This window comes from Salmo salar, chromosome 19 (genome assembly GCF_965601325.2).
Source record: "Salmo salar chromosome 19, fSalSal1, whole genome shotgun sequence".
Taxonomy (NCBI): domain Eukaryota; kingdom Metazoa; phylum Chordata; class Actinopteri; order Salmoniformes; family Salmonidae; genus Salmo; species Salmo salar.
In genome coordinates this window covers 11,990,074-12,007,849 of record NC_138309.1, presented here as the reverse complement: position 1 = coordinate 12,007,849, position 17,776 = coordinate 11,990,074, and the positions used below count along the sequence as shown (strand labels likewise).

The 17,776-nt window shown below is 43.8% G+C and overlaps 1 protein-coding gene across 2 annotated transcripts in view; it reads left to right on the top strand.

Annotated features, from left to right (window-relative positions):
* neto1l (neuropilin (NRP) and tolloid (TLL)-like 1, like) overlaps positions 1-17,776 on the top strand; it is a 188,912-nt gene that overhangs the window by 94,253 nt on the left and 76,883 nt on the right. For both annotated transcript variants that reach the window (XM_014157199.3, XM_014157198.3), the window contains exons 5-6: positions 35-76; positions 2,893-3,020. In XM_014157199.3, coding sequence (XP_014012674.1) covers positions 35-76; positions 2,893-3,020 — 170 coding nt within the window. The remainder of the gene's footprint in view (positions 1-34; positions 77-2,892; positions 3,021-17,776) is intronic.

Sequence of the window (17,776 nt, the reverse complement as noted above, 5' to 3'; positions counted from 1 at the left end):
TGCCCCTCTCCCTCTCTTTTATCCAATTCTTCAGATCCGGACTTTGGAGACTTGGGAGTGCCCCAGCCTCTGCCCTGTAAGTATCCTCTCTCTCTCGCTCTCTCTCTCTGTCAATTCAATTACATTCAAAGGGCTTTATTGGCATGGGAAACATATGTTTACATTGCCAAAGCAAGTGAAATAGATAATAAACAAAAGTGAAATAAAGAATAAAAAATTAGCAGTAAACATTACACTCACAAGTTTCAAAGGAATAGACACATTTCAAATGTCATATTATGGCTATGTATAGTGTTATAATGATGTGCAAAAAGAAATCTCTCTCTCTTTCAATTTAATTCACTTCAAAAGGCTTTATTGGCATGAGAAACAGGTTTACATATCCAAAGCAAGTGAAATAAAAGTCTCTCTCTCGCTCTCTCTCTCTGTCTCTCGCTCTTTCTCTCTCGCACTTTCTCTCTGTCTCTCGCGCTCTGTCTCTCTCGGTCTCTCTCGCTCTCTCTCTCTCTGTCTCTCTCGCTCTCTCTGTCTTTCTCGCTCTCGCTCTCTCTCTCTGTCTCTCTCGCTCTCTCTCTCGCTCTCTCTCTCTCTGTCTCTCTCGCTCTCTCTCTCTGTCTCTCTCGCTCTCTCGCTCTGTCTCTCTCGCTCTCTCTCTCTGTCTCTCTCGCTCTCTCGCTCTGTCTCTCTCGCTCTGTCTCTCTCGCTCTGTCTCTCTCGCTCTTTCTCTCTCGCTCTGTCTCTCTCGGTCTCTCTCGCTCTCTCTCTCTCTGTCTCTCTCGCTCTCTCTGTCTTTCTCGCTCTCGCTCTCTCTCTCTGTCTCTCTCGCTCTCTCTCTCGCTCTCTCTCTCTCTGTCTCTCTCGCTCTCTCTCTTTGTCTCTCTCGCTCTCTCGCTCTGTCTCTCTCGCTCTGTCTCTCTCGCTCTCGCTCTTTCTCTCTCGCTCTCTCTCTGACTTTTTGTTGTTTGCTGATGTATCTTGTTACATTATGTTGTGTTATGTTGCGTAATGCTATGTTGTGTTATGTTGTTGTGTTATGTTGCGTTGTGATATGTTGTTATGTTGTGTTATGTTGTTGTGTTATGTTGCGTTGTGTTATGTTATGTTGTGTTATGTTGCGTTGTGATATGTTGTTGTGTTATGTTGCATTGTGTTATGTTGTGTTATGTTGTTGTGTTATGTTGCATTGTGTTATGTTGTGTTATGTTGCATTGTGTTATGTTGTGTTATGTTATGTTGTGTTGTGTTATGTTGTTGTGTTATGTTGTGTTGTGTTATGTTGTGTTGTGTTATGTTGTTGTGTTATGTTGTGTTATGTTGTGTTATGTTGTTGTGTTATGTTGTGTTATGTTGTTGTGTTATGTTGCATTGTGTTATGTTGTGTTATGTTGCTTTGTCTTGCGCTGTGTTATGTTGTGTTATGTTGTTGTTTTGCGTTGTGTTATGTTGCATTATGTTATGTTGTGTTATGTTGCGTTGTGTTATGTTGCGTTGTGTTATGTTATGTTGCGTTGTGTTATGTTGCATTGTGTTATGTTGTGTTATGTTGTTGTGTTATGTTGCGTTGTGTTATGTTGTTGTGTTGTGTTATGTTGTTGTTTTGCGTTGTGTTATGTTGCATTATGTTATGTTGTGTTATGTTGCATTGTGTTGTGTTATGTTGCATTGTGTTGTGTTATGTTGCATTGTGTTGTGTTGTGTTATGTTGCATTGTGTTGTGTTATGTTGCATTGTGTTGTGTTGTGTTATGTTGCATTGTGTTATGTTGTGTTATGTTGCATTGTGTTGTGTTGTGTTATGTTGCGTTGTGTTGTGTTGTGTTGTGTTATGTTGCATTGTGTTATGTTGTGTTATGTTGCATTGTGTTGTGTTATGTTGTGTTATGTTGCTTTGTCTTGCGCTGTGTTATGTTGTGTTATGTTGTTGTTTTGCGTTGTATTATGTTGCGTTGTGTTATGTTGTGTTATGTTGCGTTGTGTTATGTTGCGTTGTGTTATGTTGCATTGTGTTATGTTGTGTTATGTTGTTGTGTTATGTTGCGTTGTGTTATGTTATGTTGCGTTGTGTTATGTTGCGTTGTGTTATGTTGTGTTATGTTGCGTTGTGTTATGTTATGTTGCGTTGTGTTATGTTATGTTGCATTGTGTTATGTTGTGTTATGTTGTTGTGTTATGTTGCGTTGTGTTATGTTGTTGTGTTGTGTTATGTTGTTGTTTTGCGTTGTGTTATGTTGCATTGTGTTATGTTGTGTTATGTTGCGTTGTGTTATGTTGCGTTGTGTTATGTTGTGTTATGTTGCGTTGTGTTATGTTGTTGTGTAATGTTGCGTTGTGTTATGTTGTGTTATGTTGCGTTGTGTTATGTTGCGTTGTGTTATGTTGCATTGTGTTATGTTGTGTTATGTTGCGTTGTGTTATGTTGCGTTGTGTTATGTTGTGTTATGTTGCGTTGTGTTATGTTGTTGTGTAATGTTGCATTGTGTTATGTTGTGTTATGTTGCATTGTGTTATGTTGCATTGTGTTATGTTGTGTTATGTTGCATTGTGTTATGTTGTGTTATGTTGCATTGTGTTATGTTGTGTTATGTTGCATTGTGTTATGTTGTGTATTATGTTGCGTTGTGTTATGTTGCATTGTGTTATGTTGTGTTATGTTGCATTGTGTTATGTTGTGTTATGTTGCTTTGTCTTGCATTGTGTTATGTTGTGTTATGTTGTTGTTTTGCGTTGTGTTGTGTTGCGTTATGTTGTGTTATGTTGAATTGCATTGCAATGTGTGTTGTTGTGTCATGTTATGTTGTTGTGTTACATTGCGTTGCGTTGTGTGGTGTATTTTGTGTCTTTGTTCCATTCCCATCATTTGCCTCTATTCACTGATGTGTGTGTGTGTCTCCAGTCTGTGAGTTTGACATGGGAGGACCAGAGGGGATAGTGGAGTCTCATCAGATCACCAAAGATGGAAAGGCTTTAGCTACAGAGGCTGTGGACTGCAAATGGTTCATCCGCGCTCCGCCACGCTCCAAGGTCAGTGACGCACACACACTAACACACATACAGACAAACTGTCAAACAGGCTGCACACGCCTACAGTAGGTACACATAACTCTACTCACTTACACATTTTTATAAATATGTATACACATACGTCACGTCACATCACTCTGTAATAACAATACTGTGTGTTTCTGAATGAGTCTTGTCCTTCCTAGTGTCAGTATGTGAGAGTTATGGCTAATGTTAAGACCCGTGAGCTGTAACACGGATTCCTCTAAAGCACAGCCAGGTGTGTGTATGTGCGCGTCCATGCACCTTGTGCGTAATATGGTGCGTATTATTCCATTAAACCATAGAAAGATGGATGTGGGCACAATGCTGTTATTACAGATGGCCGTGGGCACAATGCTGTTATTACAGGTGACCATGGGCACAATGCTGTTATTACAGATGGCCGTGGGCACAATGCTGTTATTACAGATGGCCGTGGGCACAATGCTGTTATTACAGGTGGCCTTGGGCACAATGCTGTTATTACAGGTGACCGTGGGCACAATGCTGTTATTACAGATGGCCGTGGGCACAATGCTGTTATTACAGGTGGCCGTGGGCACAATGCTGTTATTACAGGTGGCCGTGGGCACAATGCTGTTATTACAGGTGGCCGTGGGCACAATGATGTTATTACAGGTGGCCGTGGGCACAATGCTGTTATTACAGGTGGCCGTGGGCACAATGCTGTTATTACAGGTGGCCGTGGGCACAATGATGTTATTACAGATGGCCGTGGGCACAATGCTGTTATTACAGATGGCCGTGGGCACAATGCTGTTATTACAGGTGGCCGTGGGCACAATGATGTTATTACAGATGGCCGTGGGCACAATGCTGTTATTACAGATGGCCGTGGGCACAATGCTGTTATTACAGATGGCCGTGGGCACAATGATGTTATTACAGGTGGCCGTGGGCACAATGCTGTTAATACAGGTGACCGTGGGCACAATGATGTTATTACAGGTGACCGTGGGCACAATGCTGTTAATACAGGTGACCGTGGGCACAATGCTGTTATTACAGGTGGCCGTGGGCACAATGCTGTTAATACAGGTGGCCGTGGGCACAATGCTGTTATTACAGGTGGCCGTGGGCACAATGCTGTTATTACAGGTGGCCGTGGGCACAATGCTGTTAATACAGGTGACCGTGGGCACAATGCTGTTAATACAGGTGACCGTGGGCACAATGCTGTTATTACAGGTGGCCGTGGGCACAATGCTGTTATTACAGGTGGCCGTGGGCACAATGCTGTTAATACAGGTGACCGTGGGCACAATGCTGTTATTACAGGTGGCCATGGGCACAATGATGTCATGACAGGTGCCATACAATATGTTCTGAAGTGGAGAGTATAGCTGATATATTATACTGAACAAAAATATAAACGCAACATGCAACAATTTTACTGAGTTACAGGTCATATAAGGAAATCAGTCAATTGAAATAAATTCATTACTCCCTAATCTATGGATTTCACATGGCTGGGCAGGGGCGCAGCCATGGATGGGCCTGGGAGGGCATAGAGCCCACAAAAGGGCTTTATTATAGACAGAAATACTCCTCAGTTTCATCAGCTGTCCAGGTGGCTGGTCGGATGTGGAGGTCCTGGGCTGTCGTGTTACACTTGGTCTGCGGTTGTGAGGCTGGTTGGACGTACTGACAAATTCTCTAAAACGAAGTTGGAGGCTTATGGTAGAGAAATGGACATTCAATTCTCTGGCAACAGCTCTGGTGGACATTCCTGCAGTCAGCAATGAAATTGCACTTTCCCTCAAAACTGTATTTTGTGACAAAACTGCACATTTTAGAGTTGCCTTTTATTGTTCCCAAGCACAAGGTGCACCTGTGTAATGCTGTTTAATCAGCTTCTTGATATGCCACACCTGTCAGGTGGATGGATTATCTTGGCAAAGGAGAAATGCCCACTAAGAGGGATGTAAACACATTTCTGCACATTATTTGAGAGAAATACGCTTTTTGTGCGTATGGAACATTTCTGGGATCTTTTATTTCAGCTCATGAAACATGGGACCAACACTTTACATGTTGCATTGATATTTTTGTTCAGTATAGCTAGTAGGGGATTTAAGTCAGAGTGTGTGTCTGTGTGTGTGTGTTCTGCAGCTTTGTGCAGAGTGTGCTGGCAGAGAAAACAAATGCGGTCTGTAGCAAGCCCCAGGGTCAAACTACACAGCAACGCTATTTCATCAGCACTAAATCTCTCTCCCTCCCTCTTTCTTCCCTGTCTCTCTCTATCTCTCTCTCTCTCTCCTTTTTCTGCCTTCCTCTCTTTCTAGCCATCTCTCTCTCTTTCTCTTCTTCCTTCCTTCCTTCCTTCACTCGCTCCCTCCTTTCTCTCACTCTCCTGGCTACAGCTCGCTGGTTAAAAAACACCCCTGGCCCCAAAAAAACCTCACTGGTCTCCGTCTTACCTTAGGCGTACACGCACGCACGCACACACACACGCACGCACACATATACACACATTTCTATTATACACTCATTCAAGCAGATATATGCACATATACAGACAAACACTAACACACTCATATCGACAGTATACTCACACTCTTCTATATGTTTCCTGTTCCAGAATGCCACTGGAGAGAGATAGACAGGGATGAATGGGTCTCTGTGGTTGGAATCATTCATTGCCGTTCCTGACTCCATTGTCTTTGTTAGAGGGAGAGATAAATCTGCTGTGATACTGGCTTAATGATGTCACAATTTATTATAGTTAATTGGCCTCTAATACTTCCCACCTTTTATGCACCAGTGAGGCCACCGTACATACAGATAATCCCTCAGTTGGATTTGATGAAAGGATAATTGTTGAGCATATTGTTGAGCTCACACACACACTCACACACACAAACACACACAATCTTTTTAGCTTTGTGTTTGTTCTCTCTGCCCCCCAGCGATGATGTCATGGCTGGCTTGATAATATTTGTGTTAAATGTGATTTATTGCCACTGTGATTGATTTGGGTGTTATCTGATGTCCTTCCAGGACTGCAAATCAAAACTATATTCCCTTGTCTACCTTCCAACGTCCTTCTGATTCAGCCATTACAAACAATTAAACCTGGCTCCCAACAATACCATAGAGCTGCCTTATTGAACTGTGGCTGAAAGGGGGAGGCCTATCTGCACTTCATGCATTTATGAAATTGTTCTTCCAGTTATTGATAAGCCTGCACCTATTAAGAAACTGACCGTTAGAACTATTAACCTCTTGACGGTCGCCTAGGATAGGGGGCGCCACAGCGCATTTTGAAAAAAATGTGTGCCCATTTTAAACGACCTACTACTCAAACTCAGAAGCTAGGATATGCATATAATTAATACTTGTGGATAGAAAACACCCTAAAGTTTCTAAAACTGTTTGAATGGTGTCTGTGAGTATAACAGAACTCATATGGCAGTCAAAACCCCGAGACAGATGGAAACAGGAAGTGGAATTCTGAATTGCGAACTCAACTTCATCACGTTGCCTATTAATCACACCGTGAGCTATGGTTCATTGAGCACTTCCTATTGCTTCCACTAGATGTCCCCAGTCTTTACAAAGTGATTTGAGACTCCTACTGTGAAAACTGACAGAATGACACGCTGTGGAACGTGGTCACACGGAGAGGGCCATCACCATTATGACGCCGGCGCCCCTGGTTACCATCCCCTTTCGAAACGTTTTGAAACACAATGCAATCATCCTCCTTGAATCTTATTGGCTCTCTTGTTGAAAAACGCCCTAAAGATTTATGTTATACAACGTTTGACATGTTTGAACGAACCTAAATGGGAAAAAAATGCATTTTCTCGAAATGGCTGTCCCGCGGCCGACGGAGCATTTGGATCAGGCTTCAGACGCGCTAACAAGAACAAGCTCTTGGAACATAAAGGAGTCATTTTTTCGAACTAAAATACATTTGTTGTGGACCTGGGATTCCTGGAAGTGCTTTCTGATGAAGACAACCAACGGTAAGGGATTATTGACAATAGTATACAAGACTAGATGTGATATGCGATTGTTCCAAGATGGCGCTGACCTGTAACGTTAGCCTATTTTTCAGAGTATCGCATCCCCTTTCATCGCAAAGTATGATTACCCAGTAAAGTTAATTTTAAATCTGGCATTACAGGTGCTTTCAAGAGATATTCATCTATAAATCTTAGAATGACAATATTACATTTTAAAAATGTTTTCGAATAGTAATTTAGTAAATTGTAGCTCTGTTTCATCGGATGCATTTGAGGGAAAATAGTTAGTCAACGTTATGCACCAATGTAAAATGCTGTTTTTATATATAAATATAAACTTTATTGAACAAAAGAATGCATGTATTGTGTAACATGATGTCCTAGGTGTGTCATCTGATGAAGATTGTCAAAGCTTAGTGCTGCATTTAGCTGTTTTTTGGTTATTTGTGATGCTTGTGGTTGGTCGGAAAATGGCTACGGGACGGAGGCCGCACAGGGGTTAAAGTTAGTGTGGGTGAGGTGAAAAAATATTGTTGGCCATCAATAATGACAAAACACCTGATATTGACATCTTAGATGGAAAGCTACTGAGGATTGTAGCGGACTATATTGCCACTCCAATTTGTCATATCTTAATCTGAGTCTGGATTTTTTTAAATTGGTGTCAGACCTGGAGGGAAGCCAAAGTTATCCCGCTACCCAAGAATGGTAAAGCTTGCTGCCGACTCTTTGCAAACTTGTAAAAATTGGTTAAACATGTAATGTACAGTGTACCGCAGGGCAGCTCTCTTGGGCCTTTAGGCGTTTCAATTTTTACCAATGACCTGATTGTAAAAACGGTTGGCTGGTATGCCCTCACCTGTCTGAGTGGTAGAACCTATGGCTGCAAACTTATCATAGTTACTAAGTCATTTGTGGTTATTACCCATTATTACACAACATGTAAAAAGAAACCCAATAAACCCCCTGCAACTTACATTTCGAAGCACGCACAACATTCAGGTATCCTTGTTTCTGTCCACAATAAAAATTGTTCTCAGAAAATGTGCATCTTCTTTCTTCGGATGACTATAACACTCTGACCTGAGTAGGTGGGTGCAGTGTCCAGACGCGCCTTTCCAAGCACTTTGATTGGTTGTGAATGGTAGGGCCGTGATTAGTGAGGGATAACTAAGCTAGGATGAACAGCCAAACAAATGGGACTCAAGAGAAACTGAAGGGACTGTGAGGGAAAGTTGGGTAAAGAGGAGGGTAGGGTCAGTGAGATCCTGTATCTCCGCCACTCGGTTGCCAACGAAGATCTTGAATCGGCAGGAAACCGATTGGAGCCATGTGAGGACCGTCATGAAATCCGTCCACATAATAACTTGGCAGATAGGGAGAGTGAGGATCTTGGCCAGCTGCGTTCCAGTAAGTGCTGCACACAATTCCAGACAAGGGATCGATTTTTTCTTCTTCGGGGCTAATCTTGACATGGCTGTGAGGAAGGCCATATCGATGTTGCTGTTGGGGTGTTCTGTTCCAAGATACAGAGCCATAGGCCTGTCTCGCGGCGTCGCAGAACACATGGATGTCCCTCAGGAAAGTCGGGGAGTCCATCTCTGGGCTGGTGTATCAACTTGGCAGGGCTATCTGCTGCAGATTTGGAAGTTCTCTCTTCCATTCTTTCCAGGGGAAGACTAGATTTTTGGGCAAATGGCCGTCATCCCAGTCTTCTTGTTCAATAGATGCTAAAGCAGCATTTTGGCCCTAATGGTAAAGGGGGCAATGTACCCCAGGGGGTTGTATTGGCTAGCTAGAACCTTGTCGATGGTGCGCATGGTAACTGTTGGACAATCTAGCTGGCAGGACTTGTACGACAGGGTGTTGGACTGACAGTTCCAGCGTTGCCCGAGGGCTGATTCTTGAGCATCTGCTTGCCCCTGTCTAATCCAGAGTTTGGTGCTGCTCGACCTGACTTCAGAAGGGAGATGGCTGATTACCGAAGGGACATTGCTTGCCTGTTGTAGCGGCTAGTAGCTTCCAAAGCTTGTCCACAATGGCCTTGGCATCTTCCAGTTGTCCCCTTAGAAGGACTTCTCTATTGACCCTCTTACGTCTACTACCGGCTGTCTGTGGTTCAGGATGTGTTTCTGGAGAGCGAAAGTAGCACAGTAGGGACTTGACGTGGTGCCGAAGGGGAGGACGTGTCATCGTAGACGCTGGGCGGATTCTCCCGGTTTAGGTCTCTCCAGAGGAACCTCATCAGCGGCTGGTCTTCAGGGAGTAGTCTGACTTGGTGGAACATCCCACGAATCCTCTCTGAATCTGAGGAGCACTACAAGCAGGGAGGGGCCAAGCGTGGGTCCTGGGAGCAGGACCTTGTTAATGTTGGCCCCTTTGTACTGGAACAAGCAGTTGAATACCACATGATTCTTGCTGTTATGCTCTGTCATGTGGTGTGGGATGTACCAGCTCGTGGCAGTGTTCTCTTCAGCATCTGGCGCTAGCTTTACGGTGTAGCTGGCTGCTCCTTCTGAATCGCTGCTTTGAATGCTGCTGCTTGCTCTGGTGACTTCGCCAGCCTCTTCTCTGTGGCTCTGAGCAGCGGGAGCACAGCTTCCTCAGGGGCTCGCAGCTGGGGCATATTCTTAATGCGAAGGAGGAGAGTTGCGTAACATTCGACTCCATCCACTTCAACTCTCATTGTTCTGGCCTCCAACATGTCTATCGTCTCCTGGTCTTGGTGAGTTCCGGTGCTGATCTTCTCGCTGCGCCATGGCAGTACATCCATCTGCCACAACTTCTTAACCTGAGTAAACAGGTCAGCATTTGAGCAAAGCATAGAGGTGACATAGCACTGGTGCTCGGAGATGCTGTACTTCAGTCCCTGCGCAGGGCCCTGCAGAGTCCAGGCCAGGATGGTCTTGATGGCAGCTGGGCTTCCTGGTGGCCCAAGCCGGACTGGTTCCACCAGCATGATCAGGTGGGCGTAGTCTGATCCAATAAACAGAACTGTCTAGACCTTGAATATGTGCTGCAGAGGCAGTCTCTTCAGGTGGCGATACTTCTGTTGCAGGGCACAGACTGAATGGGTCTGCTTGAACAGGCCTAGCTGTTGCGAAGTGAAGGCGCCTTGGATCCAAAATGTATTGTGGGTGTGTGAGGCAGGGGAGACAGTGAAGGAGAAGGACGCCCCATGGAGAACCTGAAACTCTTGTCTTACTGTTCGAAGGGTCAAGTCTTCAGGCTCACCTTTGAATCCCAGCTGCTGTGCAGTTGCATGGAGGAGGATGATACATTTTATCCATCATCCAGAATCGAGTTTGTCTCCCTACTCCGGTTTCCGTGACTCAGCAGGACGTTGCTGACTTTCAACAGTACTTTCAGACCTCCCCTGGTCTACGAACAGGACCTCATTGACAGTGTTCAGCAGACACGAGGTCGTGGATGCAGCATTAATCATAGTGTTCTCAGATTTCTCTGGAACTGTAACTCTTTCGTTGACCTCGTGGAGCACCAGCAGGTGTCACTGATTGCAAATCTTGCAGTGGAATTTGAGGTTGCACTCCGCTGAATGATGTTCTTGGCCGCAAAGCCAACACACGTTCCTCTCCTTCGATCCAGTTTACCTGCTGGATCAAAGGAAAAATGGAGCAATTGGAAAGTGCTGGAAAATGGAGCAATTGTTGAGAGAGTGGCTGATGCGGTCACAGTAGGGACAATAGACTGTCTCCTTGGTGGCGGTGGCCTGGGATGCCTTTTTGGGGGCCGTCTTCTCCATCATGCCAAGTAGGATGGTTATTGTCATGCTGGAGGCCTTAGGCTCCTTACGCCGATCTCTGCTTCTAGCTAATGTCTCTATTCGTGAACTGCTGGCAAACCTGGAGTTATCCTCCTGCATTTGGACCTCATACTCCATCCAGTCTGCTAAGTCTAGCAGAGTGGGGATTTGGATCTTGCATGGATGGATGAACCTCCAGAAGCTGGATATCAGGTCATGTGGAAGTTTCCCCAGCAGCCTGGAGACATGGGATCCACATTCCAGCTCCACGTCTCCCTTCCTGCCCAGCTGCTCCAACATGCCAATTAAGGAACATACTCAGTGGAGGAACAGACAGATGGCCTTGATGTTCCCACTGGCAACATTTGGGCCCTCCATGAGCTTGGCGATATGCTGGAGCTAACTGATGCGCCGGTCCGAACTGCTGGTTGAGGGTAGACATGGTATCTGTGAAGGGGTACCTTCGAGTTGCTATGAAAGTCAGTGATGAGCAGGGCCTTTTTCAGCTTAAGGTGGTCACCGAGGATCTGGAACTTAAACCGCTCTGTGGCATCCACTGGGAGGATGTTATCCAGGGCGATCTTCAGCTGTGAGAACTCTCTGGGGTTCAGATGAACGAAGTCCGGCCCTCTGTAGGTCCACTCCTGACCTGGGGGATGTGGCAGACTCTGTGTCCTGAGTCTAGAGGGATGCCTATCAGCAGAGTAGTTGTGTCGCCTCGGGGGATAGTAGCACTCCCTGGGCTCTTGAGTGGGGACCGATGGTTTGCTGAAACGACATCAGTCTGTGGAGTTGCTCGGCTGTCTTGACAGGTAGTAGCCCTCCCGGTGGTATCGTGGAAGTGTTGTGGCCTCTGGTCGGGAGACTCTAGAGCAGCGTTAGACAGGGAAGTTGCTGCACTTATTAGAGGCATAGTAGCCCTCCTGGCGCTCCCTCAGGGGTGTTGAATGCTCTAAATAGGTGTCCATGGAGTAACACTGATCAGGGGAATAGGCTGATTGGTGGAGGGATGGAATGCTCCAAACATGAGGCGGGGTAGTCTTCCCTAAACGGGCGAGGCTCTCGCTGTCCTATTGGATGTGGGACTTGCTCTCTAGACACCTCCTGGGTGGTGGTACGTGGCAGGGAGGCAGGCTCATGTAGGCAATATGAAGGAACATTCTGGTTTCTCCACTCTACCGGTGCCGCTGTAAGGAAGACGCTGGGATGGCCACCTCTGGGCTGGCCGACGCTGGGCTTGCCATGCTCTCCTTCGTCGGCAGGGTGTGGGGTGTGTGCCCAATCCTCTCCCCCCAGTCCTCATCCTCATTCTCTTTGTACCCTCTCCAGTCTTGAGCTTGTTGGAGGGAAGATGGCTTTGAGGGCGTCAACTTGGATCTTGACTGGGAATTAATCTTGGTGGAATAGTACTTCTTGGCGTCAACTTGGATCTTGACTGGGAATTAATCTTGGTGGAATAGTACTTGTGTTAACCTGTCTGGGAACCGTGGGACGTTTGCGTCTCACCCTAGTCAACAGCCAGTGGAATCGCGTTGCGCGAAATACAAATACCTCATAAATGCTATAACTTCAATTTCTCAAACATATGACTATTTTACACCATTTTATAGATACACCCCTCCTGAATCGAACCACGTTGTCCGATTTCAAAAAGGCTTTACAGCAAAAGCAAAACATTAGATTATGTTAGGAGAGTACCCTGCCAAAAATAATCACACTGCCATTTTCAAAGCAACTAGCATGCATCACAAATACCCAAAACACAGCTAAATGCAGCACTAACCTTTGACAATCTTCATCAGATGACACTCCTAGGACATCATGTTACACAATACATACATTTTTTGTTCGATAAAGTTCATATTTATATATAAAAACAGCATTTTACATCGGCGCGTGACGTTCAGAAAATATTTTCCCTCAAACGCTTCCGGTGGATCAGCGCTACAATTTACAAAATTACTATTCGAAAACATTGGTAAAATATAATATTGTCATTCAAAGAATTATAGATCAACATCTCGTGAATGCCACCGCATTGCCAGATTTAAAAATAACTTTACTGGGAAATCACACTTTGCAATAAATGAGGTTCTATGCTCAGAAAAATAGCCTAGGCGATACAGGTTAGCGCCATCTTGGAGACATCTAAAATCAAATATACTATTGTAAATATTCACTTACCTTTGATTATCTTCATCAGAAGGCACTTCCAGGAATCCCAGGTCCACAACAAATGTAGTTTTGTTCGAAAAAGTTAATAATTTATGTCCCAATAGCTCCTTCTTGTTAGCGCGTTCCGAAGGCTACTCATAATGTACGAAGCGCACGGGACTTGTCCTCACGAATGTGTAAAAAAAAATGTATTTACGTTCGTTCAAACATGTCAAACGTTGTATAACATAAATCTTTAGGGTCTTTTTCAATCAGAACTTCAATAATATTCAAGGCGGACGATTGCATTGTCTTACTAAACGTTTCAGAACGAAAGAGTACCCACTGGCACGCGCATCATAGTAGTAATGGCCCTCCCTCTATGAAAAACTTTCCAGGCCTCTCGTTCGGTCAGTTTTTACCGGAGAAGACTCAAACCACTTTGTAAAGACTGTTGACATCTAGTGGAAGCCTTAGGAAGTGCTAAATGAATCCTAAGTCACGGTGTGTTTCATAGGCAAAGTGTTGAAAGTGATTCCACAAATCAGATTTCCACTTCCTGTATGGAATCTTCTCAGGTTTTGGCCTGCCATATGAGTTCTGTTATACTCACAGACACCATTCAAACAGTTTTAGAAACGTCAGACTGTTTTCTATCCAAATCTACTAATTATATGCATATTCTCGTTTCTGGGTAAGAGTAGTAACCAGTTTAAATCGGGTACGTTTTTTATCCGGCCATGAAAATACTGCCCCCTATCCCCAACAAGTTAATCCGGATTAATTGTGGTTCTATAAAGCAAATCCATACACAACATAACAGTATCAATAAAATGGCATAATAATTCTATATAAATAGGCTATATAAACATGACTGAATAAACATAACAATACACTACACTATAACACAGATATAAACAGGGCTATAAACATATCAGCATAAATATTAACCTAAGCGATAAACATCTTGTCAGAGAGAGTGAAACCAATTACTGAGACTGACAAGATAAAAATGTATGGCACCCTCTCTCTCCAGCCCGGTGCGAGAATCTTCCTTGCTGATATCTTATCTGATCTGCCCCAGCGCCACAGTGCCATAAATTACTCTGCGCATTCACAAGCTCCAAGACCCATCTGGGAGGGTTCTAGAAGCTCACCCATGGCAGCGGAAAACCACTTTAACAAAGGCCACTATGGAAAACGCCATGGTAGCATGTGCACATGAAAAACTATGTTTATCAATACAACAGTGACACTTATGGCAATGGGGCATAATGCTACATACTATAAACAATATGCCAAGCAGTTTTGGCAACTCCAACATTAAAGAATAGTAATAGCTGTACAATAGAAACTATGGCCGCAAACTTAACATAGCTACTAAGTCATTTGTGGTTATTACACATTATTACACAACATGTAAAAAGCAACCCAATAAACCCCCCTGCAACTTACATTTTGAAGCACGCACAACATTCAGGTATTCTAGTTACTCTCCACAATAAAAATAGTCCTCAGAAAATGTGGGTCTTCTTTCTTCGGATGTCTATAATACTCCGACCTGAGTGGGTGGGTGCAGTGTCCAGATGCACCTTTCCAAGCTCTTTGATTGGTTGGGAATGGCAGGGCCATGATGGGTGAGGGATAACTCATTTAGGCAGAACAGCCAAACAAACGCGACTCAAAGGAAACTGAAGGGGCTATGAGGGAAATTTAGATAGAGAGGAGGGGAGTAGGACGGTCTAGTAGGACGGTCTTTTTTACACTGATGATTCATCCACTCAAATAATTGGCATCTTACATTCAAACAATGAATCCTGATCTAGGATAACTTTTCAAAACATGAAATGATTTGGCTTGCTCTAAAAGGATTTGGCTAAAAGCAGTGAACCACAGCTAGTGAAATCACTCCAACCCTAAAAAAAAGTTTGCAGTCTGTTTTAGAATGGGTGGCCAGTAATAAAGTGGTCCTGAACATGTCTAAAACTAAGAGCATTGTATTTGGTACAAATCATTCCCTAAGTTCTAGACCTCAGCTGAATGTTATAATGAATGCTGTGGCTGTTGAGGAGACTAAATTACTTTGTGTTACTTTAGATTGTAAACTGTTATGGTCAAAGCATATTTCAATGGTTGTAAGGTTACCTTTTTTTATCACCACACTCCACAAAGCAAGTCTTGCAAGCTCTAGTTTGATCTAATCTTGATTATTGTCCAGTCATATGGTCAGGTGCTGCAAAGAAGGACCTCGTTAAGCTGCAGCTGGCCTAGAACAGACTGGCAGGTTTTGCCCTTCACTGTAGTCAGAGGGATAATATCAATGCTATGCACTATGTCTCTCTTGGCTAAAAGTTCAGGAGAGACTGACTGCATCGCTTCTTGTTTTTATAAGGATCATTATGTGTTGAAAATTTCAAATTGTTTGCATATGTAGCCAACTTCATATTGCCACCCAGAACAAGATGGCGCCGAAGAATATGGCTGACGTTTAAAATTCTCCCAACCAGTTGTGATATTTTGTTAGTTTCTTTGCGTTTTATGTAACTTATTGTGTGCATAATGTTGCTGCTACCGTCTCTTATGACCGAAAATAACGTCTGGACTTCAGAACAGCGATTACTCATCGCGGACTGGAAGAAACTTTTTCCTTTAACAAGTCCGATGAGAAGGATATCCTGCTTTCACTGGAACAGGCCCAGATCCCCGCCTTTTGCGTGAAGAAAATATGCAGGAAAAGAGGCCGCTGGTGGGGCGGCCTTCTGAGAATCTGTAAGCTAGCGAGTAAACTCCCACTGCCATCCATTCTTCTTGCTAACGTGCAATCATTGGAAAATAAAATTGATGACGTATGATTAAGTTTATCCTACCAACAGGACATTAAAAACTGTAATATCTTTTGTTTCACTGAGACGTGGCTGAATGACGATACGGACAATATAGAGCAAGCGGGATTTTCCATGCACCGGCAGAACAGAGACGCTACCTCTGGTAAGACGAGAGGTGTGTGTCTATTTATCAATAACAGGTGGTGCACGATATCTAATATTAAAGAAGTCTCGAGTTATTGCGCGCCTGAGGTATAGTACCTTATGATAAGCTGTAGACCACACTATTTACCAAGAGAGTTCTCATCTATTTTATTCGTAGCCATCTATTTACTACCACAGAACGAAGCTGGCACTAAGACCGCTCTCAACCAAATCTATAAGGCCATAAGCAAAGAAGAAAATTCTCACCCAGAAGCGGCGCTCTTAGTGGCTGGGACTTTAATGCAGGCTAACTTAAATCAGTTTATATCAAATTTTTACCTACATGTCACATATGAAACCAGAGAAAAAAAATTCCTAGACCACCTTTACTCCACACACAGAGATGCATACAAAGCTCTCCCCCGCACTCCATTTGGTAAATCTGACCATAATTCTATCCTCCTGATTCCTGCTTGCAAGCAAAAACCAGAGCAGGAAGTATCAGTGACTCGCTCAATACGGAAGTGGTCAGATGATGCGGATGCTACACTACAGGACTGTTTTGCTAGCACAGACTGGAATATGTTCCGGGATTCATCCAATGGCATTGAGGAGTACACCACCTCAGTCATCGGCTTCATCAATAAGTGCATCGATGACGTCGTCCCCACAGTGACTGTACATACATATCCCAACCAGAAGCCATGGATTACAGGGCAACATCCGCATCGAGCTAAAGGCTAGACCTGCCACTTTCAAGGAGCGAGAGACTAATCCGGACGCTTATAAGAAATGCCGCTATGCCCTCAGACGAACCATCAAACAAGCAAAGCGTCAATACAGGATTAAGATTGAATCCTACTACACCGGTTCTTACGCTCGTCGGATGTGGCAGGGCTTGAAAACTATTACGGACTACAAAGGGAAACCCAGACGCGAGCTGCCCAGTAACACGAGCCTATTAGACGAGCTAAATGCCTTTTATGCTCGCTTCCAGGCAGCAACACTGAAGCATGCACGAGAGCACCATGACTATGTGATAACGCTCTCGGTAGCCGATATGAACAAAACCTTTAACCTGTTGGTGACCCCTTCCCGTTCTCATCCCGTTAACGGGATTGATTTTGACAACAGCCAGTGGAAAATCAGAGCTCCAAATTTAAAACAGCTAAAATCTCATAATTCCATTTTCTCAAACAATCAACTATTTTACACCATTTTAAAGATAAACTTCTCGTTAATCTAACCACATTGTCCGATTTCAAAAAGGCTTTACGTCGAAAGCATACAATTAGATTATGTTAGGACATACAGTAAACTTCACAAGAAACACCACACAGCCATTTTCCAAGCAACTAGATGCATCACAAAAACCCAAAACACAGCAAAATGAAGCACTAACCTTTGACAATCTTCATCAGATGACACTCCTAGGACATTATGTTACACAATACATGTATATTTTGCTCGATAAAGTTCATATTTATATCCAAAAACAACATTTTACATTGGCGCGTAATGTTGAGAAATGTTTTCCCTCCAATGTTATCGGTGAATGAGCACAATGAGCACACATAGTACGTAAATTCTCATCGTAAACATTGATCAATATAGAAGTGTTATGCACAGAATTATAGATACACTTCTCCTAAATGCTACCGCTTTGTCAGTTTTCAAAAAAGGTTCACGGCGAAAGCACAATTTGCAATAATCTGAGTACAGCCCAGATGACACTAACAACTAGCCAACAGAAACCCGCCATCTTGGAGTCAATAAAACTAAGAAATTACATTATAAATATTCACTTACCTTTGATTATCTTCATCAGAAGGCACTCCCAGGAATCCCAGCTCCACA